The 13,004-nt window shown below is 41.5% G+C and overlaps 1 protein-coding gene across 1 annotated transcript; it reads left to right on the forward strand.

The window, feature by feature from the left end:
• Positions 1–10,301: 10,301 nt before the first annotated feature.
• On the forward strand, positions 10,302–12,717 carry LOC128025866 (carbohydrate sulfotransferase 2-like). The gene has a single exon (XM_052612440.1). It carries the CDS (start codon positions 10,825–10,827, stop codon positions 12,217–12,219), a length of 1,395 nt encoding a protein of 464 aa, XP_052468400.1. The 5' UTR covers positions 10,302–10,824; the 3' UTR covers positions 12,220–12,717.
• Positions 12,718–13,004: the final 287 nt, after the last annotated feature.

Below are 13,004 nucleotides of genomic sequence, written 5' to 3' on the forward strand. Positions count from 1 at the left end.
AGTCTCTGTATTGTCTCACATTAATGCAAATATTTCTGCATTCTCATATCAGTGAAGAGTATAACAACATATCTCTTTTAGATAAACAATATACAGAAAAAAAATATAGAATTAATCACAGATATAGCTTCTCAACAAATACTGTTTCCATAAGTTAAACAAATAATTTCAATAGAAACTTGAATCTCAATGCATGTTAATAATACGTACTGCATATTACATACAATATTCTCATGTGATACTCAACATTTAGACATATGTGCCGTCTACCATATCTTCAACTCTTTTAAACTTCTTAAATTACCTCAGGAATCATAGCATGTCAGCAAAACTAATTATCTCTTTACACACCATTAGCATAAACATATATTACACTTTCTCTTATGAACCAACAGATTCCTTTCCTTTAAGCATTGCCACCTGTAACTTAACTTGTTAAATTAGTTCTCAAAAACACCAATATGTTATTAATTCACTCTGCTTTCACATTTCTATGACCGCATAGTCTCTGCCATCAGTTTAGCATTCACTAGTTGTACATGTGATACAGACGCGGGAAACTTGAACCGAACTTTTAGACATAGATATATACACAATGAATACACTTCAAACAATGACACTTGCCATTTTTCACAGCCTTGACTTATATAAAGTGTATTTTCCCTACGATTTACTCATATCATACCTGGTTAGGGGAGAAAAAGAGTCAATAAAAGACACAGGACACGGAGCTGCTGCAATATCTTCTGAGTCTCTGTATTGTCTCAGCAGCGCGCCCCTCCCCCAGCAGGTGAAAGTTCCAAGGCAAAAATAATCAAATGATCAATCATCCATACTAGGCAAGGAATACCAATCGCCATCATCCAAAATCATACACTATGCATTAATGACATTCAGTTTATTTATTTTTTTTGATGACATATTGATGACACTAATTATTATTAGTTTTATCTATTTTTATAACCACCACACTCTCCCCTTCGAAAATACATGTCGTCCCGACATTACTTTGTTTTTACTTTCTTTCTTTAGGTGGTGCTGTGTTGTATGCAACTGTTCTAACTTATGTATGCACTGCCGGTTAACTGTATGTTCAGTTCATCAATAAAGATATGTGTAGGCCACTGCATAGTCTCGTCGCCCTAATACTTTTTCATTTCCTAATCCATTCTTTTTAGTGTGCATATAAGTCTCTGTATGTGTAAAAGTATACTGGCTGATACTGTGGTGCTGGGTAAGTCCACTGAGTCATGTTCTGCATCTCATATTGTGTGGGCTGACACGCCATTGTGTTCGTATGCTCTACACTATAGCATGCAGGGGTGCCCAGGTAATCATAAGTGAATGTCTTTGGTGGTCTCCTCTCTCTCTCAGGCAATCTACACTCCAGTTCGTCTTCACTGTTATTTTCCCACAGGACTCGATGTTCATCTGCTGTATCGTCAGCTTTTTCTCCAAGTTGTTCCTCCTCCATCACATCAGCTTCCTGTTGAGGTATCTCCGTGTTTTCCATTTGAACTTCTGTTTCATGCTCCTTCATGACCTCTTGACCAATTTCTTCCCCTTCCTTTTCAGGTTCACTGGGCCAGATAACTGGTAAGTTTCCACTTGCTAACTCACTGTTTCCTTCCACAGGTTGCTGAGATGAGACCGCAGGTAAGTACCACTGGCTACATCCTTCATCGTCTTCCTCTGAACTAGAATCATCCCTTTCTACAGAGGTAGGTTTATCCACTTTTCTCTTTGTCTTTGGTAGTGTGCTGAGCTCCATTTCCACTGGCAGGTAATCACATGGTAGCAAGAGGTTTCGGTGTAGAACCCTTGATCTTCCCTTCCCTCGTTCCGGTTTGACTTCATAAACAGGGCCTTCTTCTCCCACTCGACGGATAACTGTATGTATCTCGTCTTCCCAGTGATTGCGAAGCTTTCCTGTACCTCCTCTGGGTGTGAGATTTCGTACCAGAACACGATCTCCTGGGTGCAGCACTGAGCTCTTTACTTTACCCTCCTGGTTCCTTTTGTTCCTTTCTGCGGTCTTCTTGCTGTTCTCTTTGGCAATCTCAAAAGCTTCCTGCATTCCTTGCCTCCATCTCTTTACGTATTCCTTATGGTTGTTAGTCCCTTCTGCTGCCGTTAATCCAAAGAGCAAGTCAACAGGTAGTCTCGGCGATCTCCCAAACAAGAGATAGAACGGTGAAAATCCAGTAACCTCACATCGCGTACTGTTGTAGGCAAAAGTTAGTTTGTTCAATGACTCCTTCCAGTTGGACTTCTGCGTTTCTGTCAAGGTTTTTAACATCTGGAGCAACGTCCGGTTAAAACGTTCAACCTGTCCGTTCCCTTGCGGGTGATATGGAGTTGTTCGCGATCCTGCAATTCCACAATTCTTTTTTAACTGGTAGAGCAACTGATTCTCGAATTCTGCTCCCTGGTCATGATGGATCCTTTGGGGAAATCCGAATTTTAGTGCATAGTCATTGAATATTCGATCAGCGACAGTTTTTGCAGATTTTGATGTGGTGGCGTACACTTGTGCAAACCTTGTGAAGTGATCAATTATCACCAGGATATATTCATACCCTCCTTTACTTCTGTCCAGGTGCAGAAAGTCAATGGAAATGAGTTCAAATGGGTGAGTGGTGACAATATTCATGAGTGGTGCTCTGGTTTCTCTACTTGGTTTCTTTTGTTTCAGACAGTTACAACTCTTGGTCACAAAATGTTCAATTTCACCCTGCATTTTTGGCCAGAAGAATCTGTCTCCAATCAATGACGTTGTCCTCTCCACTCCTTGATGCCCCATTTTACTATGTAACTCCTGAAGGACCCGTTGTTTATATATTTCAGGCAGCACAAGCTGAGATCGGGTAGCTGTCTTCCGGCGGAGTATTCCATCTTCTCCAATGCACAATTTGTCCCATTGACGCAGCAAACTTCTACCCTGTGCACTGAATGTCCTTAATAAGTGTCTGGAGGGTTTTTCGCCAGCCATCTTACATTGTACTACAGGTCCAATGTGGGTGTCACTTCTCTGCGCTTGACGTATATCATCGGTGGAAAAAGACTGGCCAGACTCAGCACACTCCGTTGGGTCATATGGCGAACTCATGGCTGTCCATGACATGGCAAGATCTTGAACTTCTACAGCCTGTATGGTTGCTTCGACGCAATCGGATGAGAGTTCCTCCGTACATTGCTCCATCATTGTTCCAACCTCCAGTGGCATCCTGGATAAGCTGTCTGCATCAATGTTTTCTTTGCCAGGGCGGTATTTTATGGTGAAATGGAAATCCGCGAGCTCCGCAACCCACCTGGACCCAGTCGCATTGAGCTTGGCACTAGTCAATACATAAGTCAGCGGATTGTTGTCGCTGTACACAGTGAAGGTAGGTGCGTAGTACAGATAATCACGGAACTTCTCTGTGATGGACCACTTCAAAGCTAAAAACTCCAATTTCCCCGAGTGAAGATGATAGTTTCTTTCAGCGGCTGTCAATGTACGGGATCCATAAGCAATTACTCGAAGTTTCCCATCTTGCTTTTGGTACAGAACAGCACCAAGTCCCTGGTTTGAGGCATCCGTATGGAGTATAAACGGCTGCGAGAAGTCAGGAAACCCAAGGACCGGAGGTTCCGCCAAGCAGTCTATTAATGTCTCCAATCTCTGCTGATGTTTTTCTGTCCATAAAATGGGCTTCTGGGAAGGCACTCCTTTCTTTTTGTTTTTTGTACACTTGGTGGTGGTTCCATTGTGTCCGTCGTCCTTTGTCTCCACTTCTCCTTTCAGCAAGTCATAGAGCGGCCCAGCGATCTTGGAGAAATCTTTGATGTACTGCCTATAGTAACTTAACAGGCCAAGTACGGCTCTCAACTGTCCCACCGTGCTGGGTCTTTTCTCTCCCAGAGCTCTCACAGCCTCGGTGTCAGCAGGGTCAATTTTACTTCCTTCCGCGGACACTATCCTCCCCAGGTAACGAACTTCCCGCTTGAACACCTCACATTTACTAGGCTTGAGCTTGATCCCATATTGCCTTAAATGCTGCAGGACTCTCCTCACATCATTGACATGGTCTTCAAAGGATTTGCTGAACACTAGCGTGTCATCAAGGTAGGGGACACAGCAATCGTCTCGGAGATCTTTCAGACACTCTTCCATGCAGCGTTGGAAAGCCGCGGGAGCGTTCATCAGACCAAAAGGGATACGAATCCATTCATACAATCCCCATGGCGTAACAAAAGCTGTCATTGGTCTACTCTCTTTGGCCATGAAACCCTGATGGTATGCTTTTCCTTGGTCAAGTAGTGAGAACCAGCTGTTCCCTCCAAGACTGTCCATGATATCTTGAACACGTGGAATGGGCTGTCGGTCGGGGGTTGTTTTTCGATTTAATTCTCTGTAGTCAATACACAACCGCAAGCTACCATCCTTTTTCCGGACGCAGACCACTGGTGAGGAATACGATGAGTTTGATTGTTTAACCCATCCTTGGGCAATGAGATCGTGTAGGTAATCCTTCATCTCTTTGTACAGGGGACGCGGTACTGACTGGTAAGTGCGTGCAACTGGGATCGTGTCTGTTAGTTTGATAGTCAACTGCAGCCCATCTATGCAGCCAATGTCATCATCGGATTTTGAAAAGGAAGCTGCTTCCTCTCTCAGCATCTGTCTTACAATTTGTCTTCTAGACTCACTGAGATGGCTTAAGTCCAGCGGTGGTTCCCATGCGATGTCAGAGTTATGTCTGGTTTCATTTGTTATTTGATTGACCCTCACAGAAGTTAAGTCAGGTCCCTCACAAGTAGCAGTTGGATACACCGCCTGTACAGGTTGCACGGTGCCTATGACCATCTTGCCTGCTAACAGTAGGTCATGATCTGTAGGGTTCTGTACACTGACAATTATGTGGGGAGATGCATGTTGTCGCAGGGTTACAATCGTCTCACAGAACTCCAACCCCTCCACCCACTGTGGGTTAACGTCAGGCTCAAAAATTAACACTGTATTTTCTTTTGGTCGGTGTGACTGTACTCTGCATTCAATTTGTACTGATGTGTGTTTGGGCACATTAACATTTTCTTTTTTGGTTTTGACTAAATATCCGCATGACATTTCTGCATGAACTTGCTCAATGAAAGCTTGAACTTTTTCTCTTTCCACTGATTCATTGGTGATTGGCTGAGTTAATTCCTTGTTGTTCATCATTTGCTCAATCACGTTGTATCCGATGATAGGATGACGAAGCTCTCTGCCCTTCATTACCAACACAGGTATGACCAGTTCTTTTGTTTTCACTTCATTTGATGCTAACCCAAAAGTCACTTCCACCCACCCTGCATAAGGTATGTCCTGTCCGTTTGCTGCCACAAGGCAGAGTCCTTCAGGCGCATCAATTACCTCTGCAACATTTCTCAGTCTGATATTTGGTAAGTGCTCATTTTTCCACCGTTCATCCACTATACACACTTGAGATCCTGTATCCCATAATACATCAACAAGCTGGTCTTGGATGTAACACTGTACAAGACACTGCTTCCCTACTAAAGCAGTACACATAGACTCTTTTTCTTTTGGTTTCCCTTTTGACATGGCCGAATTTATAATAACATTGGAGGACTGATTGCATTGCTTCTTATTTTCTGTCCAGTGATTAGATTGACATGCTTTTGAGCGATACAGTGTTTGTTTACCAGTATCACAGTGTCTCCATATGCTTTGACGGGACCCTTCCATCGCACTGGTCACTGCCTGTCCCGCGGTCGTGACCCGTCCTCGTTTAAAGAACCATCCCTGTGTGTCATGGGCATCCGTGCTCGACAGCCAGCTGAGAAATGGTCGCTACCACCACACTTGTAACAGTGACTACAGTAGACATCCAATCCACTTTGTTGACATGCAAAACATTTCCTTACTCGAGTCGCAGGAGGGTGATAGCGTTGTGCTGGGAGCCACTGTGGTCGTGGAACTGTCTCTCTCCTCTGGTCGTAAGGCTGCCAGTAGTATTGAGGTGGGTATTGAGTCGGTGCAGGGTATTGAGTCTGTGGCGGGGATGCGCTATTTAGAGGGGGACACTGAGTGGACATGACCTGAGGTTGCTTGATTGACTCTTTAATTTGAGATACCTCCGCACTGAGGTCTTTCAACAGCGCCATGCCTGAACGCATTTCTCTCAACTCACTCAAGATCTGAAGTTCGTGATTATCTGGATTGTGCTGAGGTGGTGTTTTTCCCTTTTTCTCCATAGGGGTATCGCTGGATTGAACTATGTGTACTTTAGTGGTGCATGGCTGGATGAGTTTCTTTTTACTTTGGCGCTCAGCTTCGTGGGCGCAAGCCAGATTGACTTTATCAAAGAGTAGTTCGTCACTTACATCAGTTTGTGTCAAATAAGGTCGCAGATCACCTCTAACGCTGTCATTCTGTAGGCCCGTCAGGATGGTGTGGAGAAACATGCTCTGGACTAGCTTTGGGTCATACTTCAAACTGGATTCGGCCTCCTGTGATGCAAACAGAATCTTTTGTCTTAAATCAAGACAGCGAACAAGAAAGCTTTGCGGGGTCTCTTTGCTGCTCTGTACCTCTGAGGTGAGTTGTTTATACAGCTCAGTAGCACCCCTCTCTTGGAAATGAGCTCTGAGAATCCGTCTTAATGTGGGCAGTGTAAGATTTGTCTTACCCTCTAGGTAGCTACGAAGCTGCATGCCTGGCGCAATTGCTCGGATTACAGCATCAACAATTTCAAGCTCAGAGAAACCTCTGTTCCGTCCATGTTCAATTTGGTGAGCTAGACTTGAGAAGGAGAGTTTGTCTTTTTGCCCAGGTTCACCTATCTGGCCAGATATTTTAAACTCTCTGCTCCATGTTGACATAACTGGTCGTGTCGATGCTGAGGGCCAATTTAGGTTGGTAGTTTGTGGTTTTGAGCTTTGCTGTGTGTCATAGCTTAGCTGCGTGTTTGTGTGGTGTGAGACACTAACATCCTGCTGTGAGCTTGTAACAGTGTTATGTTTTTGTTCAATAAGTTTTTGCAAGGCTAACTGCAATGTATCAATTTCTTTTTGTAGCCTTTCTTGCTCTGTGACCTGCACTACTAAAGTCGCGTTCTGAACCACCTGTGCTGTCTGTTGCTCAGAGATATTTTCACCCCCCAGTTGAAGTTCACAAATTTTGTCTTTAACACACAAAAGTTCTGACATGCCCCCATCTTCCAGTTCTTCTAACCCCTCCCTTTCAAAATGTCTCACAAGTGTAGAAATGACATACGAGCGGCTTGTGTCGATATCATGTTCAATATGCAGAGAAACACACAATTTTACAAGGTTTTCTCTTGATAGTGAATACAATGCTCCTACAACTTGAAGTCTTAAATTCTCTAATTGATCCATGGTTCACTTGGGCTGTGGGTGTGTGCAGTGTGTGATGCAGAAAAGCAGTCTTAGCTGGTCGGAAAATGGCAATGTTCCGGGTATCAACGATCAACCTCAGATAGCACGCACGGTTCTTCCGGACTCAACGTGGACGCCAGACGTTCTCACTCTGTTCTCCTCAGCCGCAAGTCAGAATGAATGACACTGGAGGTAGACCATCATCTATGGACGCCGACCTTCACTGCATTTCATCCCAGCGGTGCCTCCAAAATGTAGTACCCTAACCGCCTGGTTAGGGGAGAAAAAGAGTCAATAAAAGACACAGGACACGGAGCTGCTGCAATATCTTCTGAGTCTCTGTATTGTCTCACATTAATGCAAATATTTCTGCATTCTCATATCAGTGAAGAGTATAACAACATATCTCTTTTAGATAAACAATATACAGAAAAAAAAATATAGAATTAATCACAGATATAGCTTCTCAACAGATACTGTTTCCATAAGTTAAACAAATAATTTCAATAGAAACTTGAATCTCAATGCATGTTAATAATACGTACTGCATATTACATACAATATTCTCATGTGATACTCAACATTTAGACATATGTGCCGTCTACCATATCTTCAACTCTTTTAAACTTCTTAAATTACCTCAGGAATCATAGCATGTCAGCAAAACTAATTATCTCTTTACACACCATTAGCATAAACATATATTACACTTTCTCTTATGAACCAACAGATTCCTTTCCTTTAAGCATTGCCACCTGTAACTTAACTTGTTAAATTAGTTCTCAAAAACACCAATATGTTATTAATTCACTCTGCTTTCACATTTCTATGACCGCATAGTCTCTGCCATCAGTTTAGCATTCACTAGTTGTACATGTGATACAGACGCGGGAAACTTGAACCGAACTTTTAGACATAGATATATACACAATGAATACACTTCAAACAATGACACTTGCCATTTTTCACAGCCTTGACTTATATAAAGTGTATTTTCCCTACGATTTACTCATATCATACCTGGTTAGGGGAGAAAAAGAGTCAATAAAAGACACAGGACACGGAGCTGCTGCAATATCTTCTGAGTCTCTGTATTGTCTCAGCAGCGCGCCCCTCCCCCAGCAGGTGAAAGTTCCAAGGCAAAAATAATCAAATGATCAATCATCCATACTAGGCAAGGAATACCAATCGCCATCATCCAAAATCATACACTATGCATTAATGACATTCAGTTTATTTATTTTTTTTGATGACATATTGATGACACTAATTATTATTAGTTTTATCTATTTTTATAACCACCACAGATACACGCGTGGAAAGGATGTGAAAATGACCTTTAGCCACACAGAGTTCAGTAAATGTAGCAATGAGGGAAAACATTTGTAATTACACAATACATCAGTCAAAAAACAGCAGTCATCTCACCTGTAGTTGTATGATTTGGTCTTTTGGTCCAGAAAAATAGCCTGTTGAGTCTTCTTGTGATTAGAGCCATGGCTTTCGTTTACTGAAGGTCTAGATAACTGAGATCTGGAAACTGCATGAAAATCATACAGTGATCATGAATGAATGAACAACTGCTGGTGAGGAAAGGAACATGAGGGATTGTATTAAAACGAATAACAGAAATAAAGAGAGGGAAACAATCCTGCATTACCTAGTGTTCAACTATTCAGTTCAACAGTATTTCCACACAATGGCACTTATTTTTTCCACTTATTTATTTATTTATTTATTTTGACTGGGTTGATGCAATGATTTGCTTCACAATATGGCAGGACTCCAGCCTAATGCGCTGCTGCAGTGGCCTGTCTACTGAATTATCCTAATCTCCCTTCACAAACACATATGTGAGAGCGACAGGGAGAATAATAGCACCTTCTCTACACCAACCTTATTTTATTAATCTGATTTATTCCTTAATGTGTCGGAGTTTGAAAATAATAGGCTAAAAGTGGAGGGAACAGTGAGAGAAACAAACAGCAGGTGGCACTAACTACAAAGAATAGTAGTTGTCATTGTTCTTGAGTTATGCAACAAAATTCTGTTTCAGATTATTTTAATCCTAAAGATTTTGTGATTTAATACTCGATTTTCAACCTTTAGTAACCAGAACACAATAATAATAATAATAATAATAATAATAATAATAATAATAATAATTAAAGTCTAAAAACTTTCCTTGAAAACATTAGTTGCCACTATGTTATTAGATTTATATATTAATATCATTTTATAATAATTAATGTATGAAATAATATCTGATAAAAATATAACAAACAAACAAAAAAGCTTTTTTCATGGCAGATATCTAAACGGCCTTAAACACATAGCATCTATTCATTTATGAGTATTATATATATATATATATATATATATATATATATATATATATATATATATATATATATATATATATATATATATATATATATGTATGTATGTATATATGTATGTATATATGTATATATGTATGTATATATGTATATATGTATATGTATATATGTGTATATATGTATATATGTATATATATGTATATATGTATATATATATATATATATATATATATATATATATATATATATATATATATATATATATATAGCTATGTATGTATGCATGCGTTTATGTAAAATATATAGAATAAGAATATTTTATAAAAAGTTATACATATATATTTTAGACATAATCCAAGATTATAATAAATCGTGCATAAAGTGTCTGAAATCCCCAAATGTTTTATGATGCATAGTGCATCATATTGCTATAGGCTGTGCGTGACCAATGGGATTTGACGGACGTAGACACGAACCAATAGCGTCATTAGAAAAGCCAAGACGGTCTTCGCTCCTCCAATCAGCGCTTAGAGGAGGTGGAACTTTTGTTTCTTCGCTACCATGTAATTCGTGCAGTACTAATTTATGATAATGTACACCCGGCCAACAGAGCAAAGGCTGGGGGCCACTTTGACGAGAGAGGCTTTTTCTTTCGTTTCCGTGCTTTTAAAAGGAACTGTCTGAAAACGGGTTTTCTTTTCTTTTGAGCTCAAATGATCACGCGCACACGTATATTTATATACTTATATATTTACCCCCGCCCGTGCCTTGGACGCAAAATGTTTTGGGGATGATCCCCCGCCGCTTTTTTATCGGTAAGCAAAAATAAAAATGCTTAAATTAGCTTTGCTTGCCGTTAAATAATATGAAAGGAATCCGTTGTCTGGTATCCGAATGAAAACCTGCGCATTGCAGTGTGGTTTGTTTTTGTTTCGTCTTGTATTTTGGAGCGTCGGGCATCCCCTCTTTTCTCACGCATCGCCTAACCGATAGTCGATTACATGGACTTGGGGCAGACGCCAAGCTTTCTTCTGTGCCATCCTCGCTGCATGTGATACACTGCAGCTCTGTTTGGGACATCACTGGCTCTCCTGTGTCATAAATGAAAAACAAACCCTACCCTCTAAAATTCACACCACCATGGGAGAAGAATGCTGGCTTTGGAAGGAAACCCAAGTCTTGCACGAGAAGCCACACCAAAATAATCGCCAACCCTGGAATTGTGATGAAAGTGCTACGGCGGAAGAGGATCATCATGTTTCTGGCCTATTTTCTGCTGGTGGCTCTGACCATGCTGAACCTGGCTAATTACAAATGGACCAAAGAGCCACAGCAGTGCAACCAGCCGATGCAGGGAGTGAACTTCCAAAGCAGATCAGACATCCGTCACCTTTACCAAGCCCCACAGGTCAAGAAAAGGCAGCTGGTGTATGTCTTGACCACTTGGAGGTCCGGCTCGTCTTTTTTCGGGGAGCTCTTCAACCAAAACCCTAATGTGTTTTTCTTGTATGAGCCCATGTGGCATATTTGGCAGAAGCTGTACCCGGGGGACGCCGTGTCCCTCCAAGGAGCGGCCAGGGACATGCTGAGCGCTCTTTACAGGTGTGACTTCTCAGTTTTTCAGCTGTACAACGGTCCTGGCGGAAAGAACATAACCTCTCTCGGACTGTTTGGGGCCGGCATCAATAAGGTCATCTGCTCCTACCCCTTCTGTACGTCCTACAGGAAGGATGTGGTGGGAATGGTGGACGAAAAGGTTTGTAGAAAGTGCCCTTCACAGAGTCTTCAGATGTTGGAGGAAGAGTGTTTAAAGTACAACACGATCGTGATCAAAGGAGTTCGCATTTTGGACGTCAACGTTCTGGCCCCGCTGATGGAGGACCCTTCTTTGAATCTGAAAGTAATCCATTTGGTGCGAGACCCCAGAGCAGTGGCCAACTCCAGGATTAAATCCCGGCACGGACTCATACGGGAGAATTTGCAAGTTGTACGCAGCAGAGACCCCAAACTTCGCCGCGTGCCGTTTGTGGACCCCAACCACAAAACGAACAAAAAAGACGGTTCAGATTACCACTCCATTGGAGCCATGGAGGTGATCTGCGAACAGATGTCTAGAACTCTGAAAACCGCTCTTCAGCCTCCCAAATGGTTCAAAGGCAAGTACATGACGGTCCGTTACGAGGACCTGGTGGAGAACCCCATTAAAACTCTTCGGAATGTTTATCGCTTTGTTAATCTTTCAGCCAATCACGACATGGAAATTTTTGCTATGAATATGACAACAGGACCGAATGCCTCCACCAAACCATTCATCGTGTCCTCCAGGAATGCCACGCAAGCAGCCAGTGCCTGGAGAACCGTGTTGAACTACCAGCAGATCAGACAGGTGGAGGAATATTGTCAGCATGCGATGTCTCTGCTGGGATACCTGCGCGTTCGCACGGCAGGGGAGGCTAAAGATTTAAGCAGACCATTATTGACAGTGCCCAAAATATGAACCACTGCCAAAGACATTTGATGTTTTGCATTTGTGCTGAGGTCAGCCTGATACTCATCTGTTATTTATGTCCAATGCTTAATGTCTCAGTGGAATGTATCTGTTTGCATCATACTGTGCAAAGCCACTTATTGTATGTTGGGGCCAGAATATTGTCTGTGCATCACCACATGTTCGACCAAACAAGAGAGAAAAAATACTTGGGGTACAATGTGTCATTGATCATTAAAGCTACGCCAAGATTTTGATTTAATCTAAACATTTAGATTTCACATTCATTGATTTCAGGACTGTACTAACTAAAGAGGCATCTCTCTAAATAGCAAGAGTCTCACTGTCCTGTGTGTCTGATTTAAATCAGCTGAGACGTGCTCTATTTCCTCTACACTTTGTCTCTGGGTTATCTTTCCATAAACGGGTTATTCTTGTTATGCAGTACATTTTGTGTCCACATCATGTCTTAATTCAAGGGATAAACTATTAAACATTTTTTTTAAAGATGGAAGTCATGTTAGATTTTTTTCTTTACCCCTATATCACAATTAAGTAGGTGAGTTTAAAATAATTGACTACTTTTAGCATGAAAACTGGCATTTATCAAATGGATAACTTAACCAAAAATAAGCAATGTCATTATGCATCGACCCTCATCTTGTTCCAAACATATGTAACCTTTCTTCTGTGCAACATAACAGAAGATATATTTTAAGAATGTGTTCTCAGTATCAATACAGTGTTGAATTACAATTACTTTCACTGCATAGACAAAAACAGCTGAAACTTTG

The sequence above is a fragment of the Carassius gibelio genome, chromosome A2, assembly GCF_023724105.1.
Source record: "Carassius gibelio isolate Cgi1373 ecotype wild population from Czech Republic chromosome A2, carGib1.2-hapl.c, whole genome shotgun sequence".
Taxonomy (NCBI): Eukaryota; Metazoa; Chordata; class Actinopteri; order Cypriniformes; family Cyprinidae; genus Carassius; species Carassius gibelio.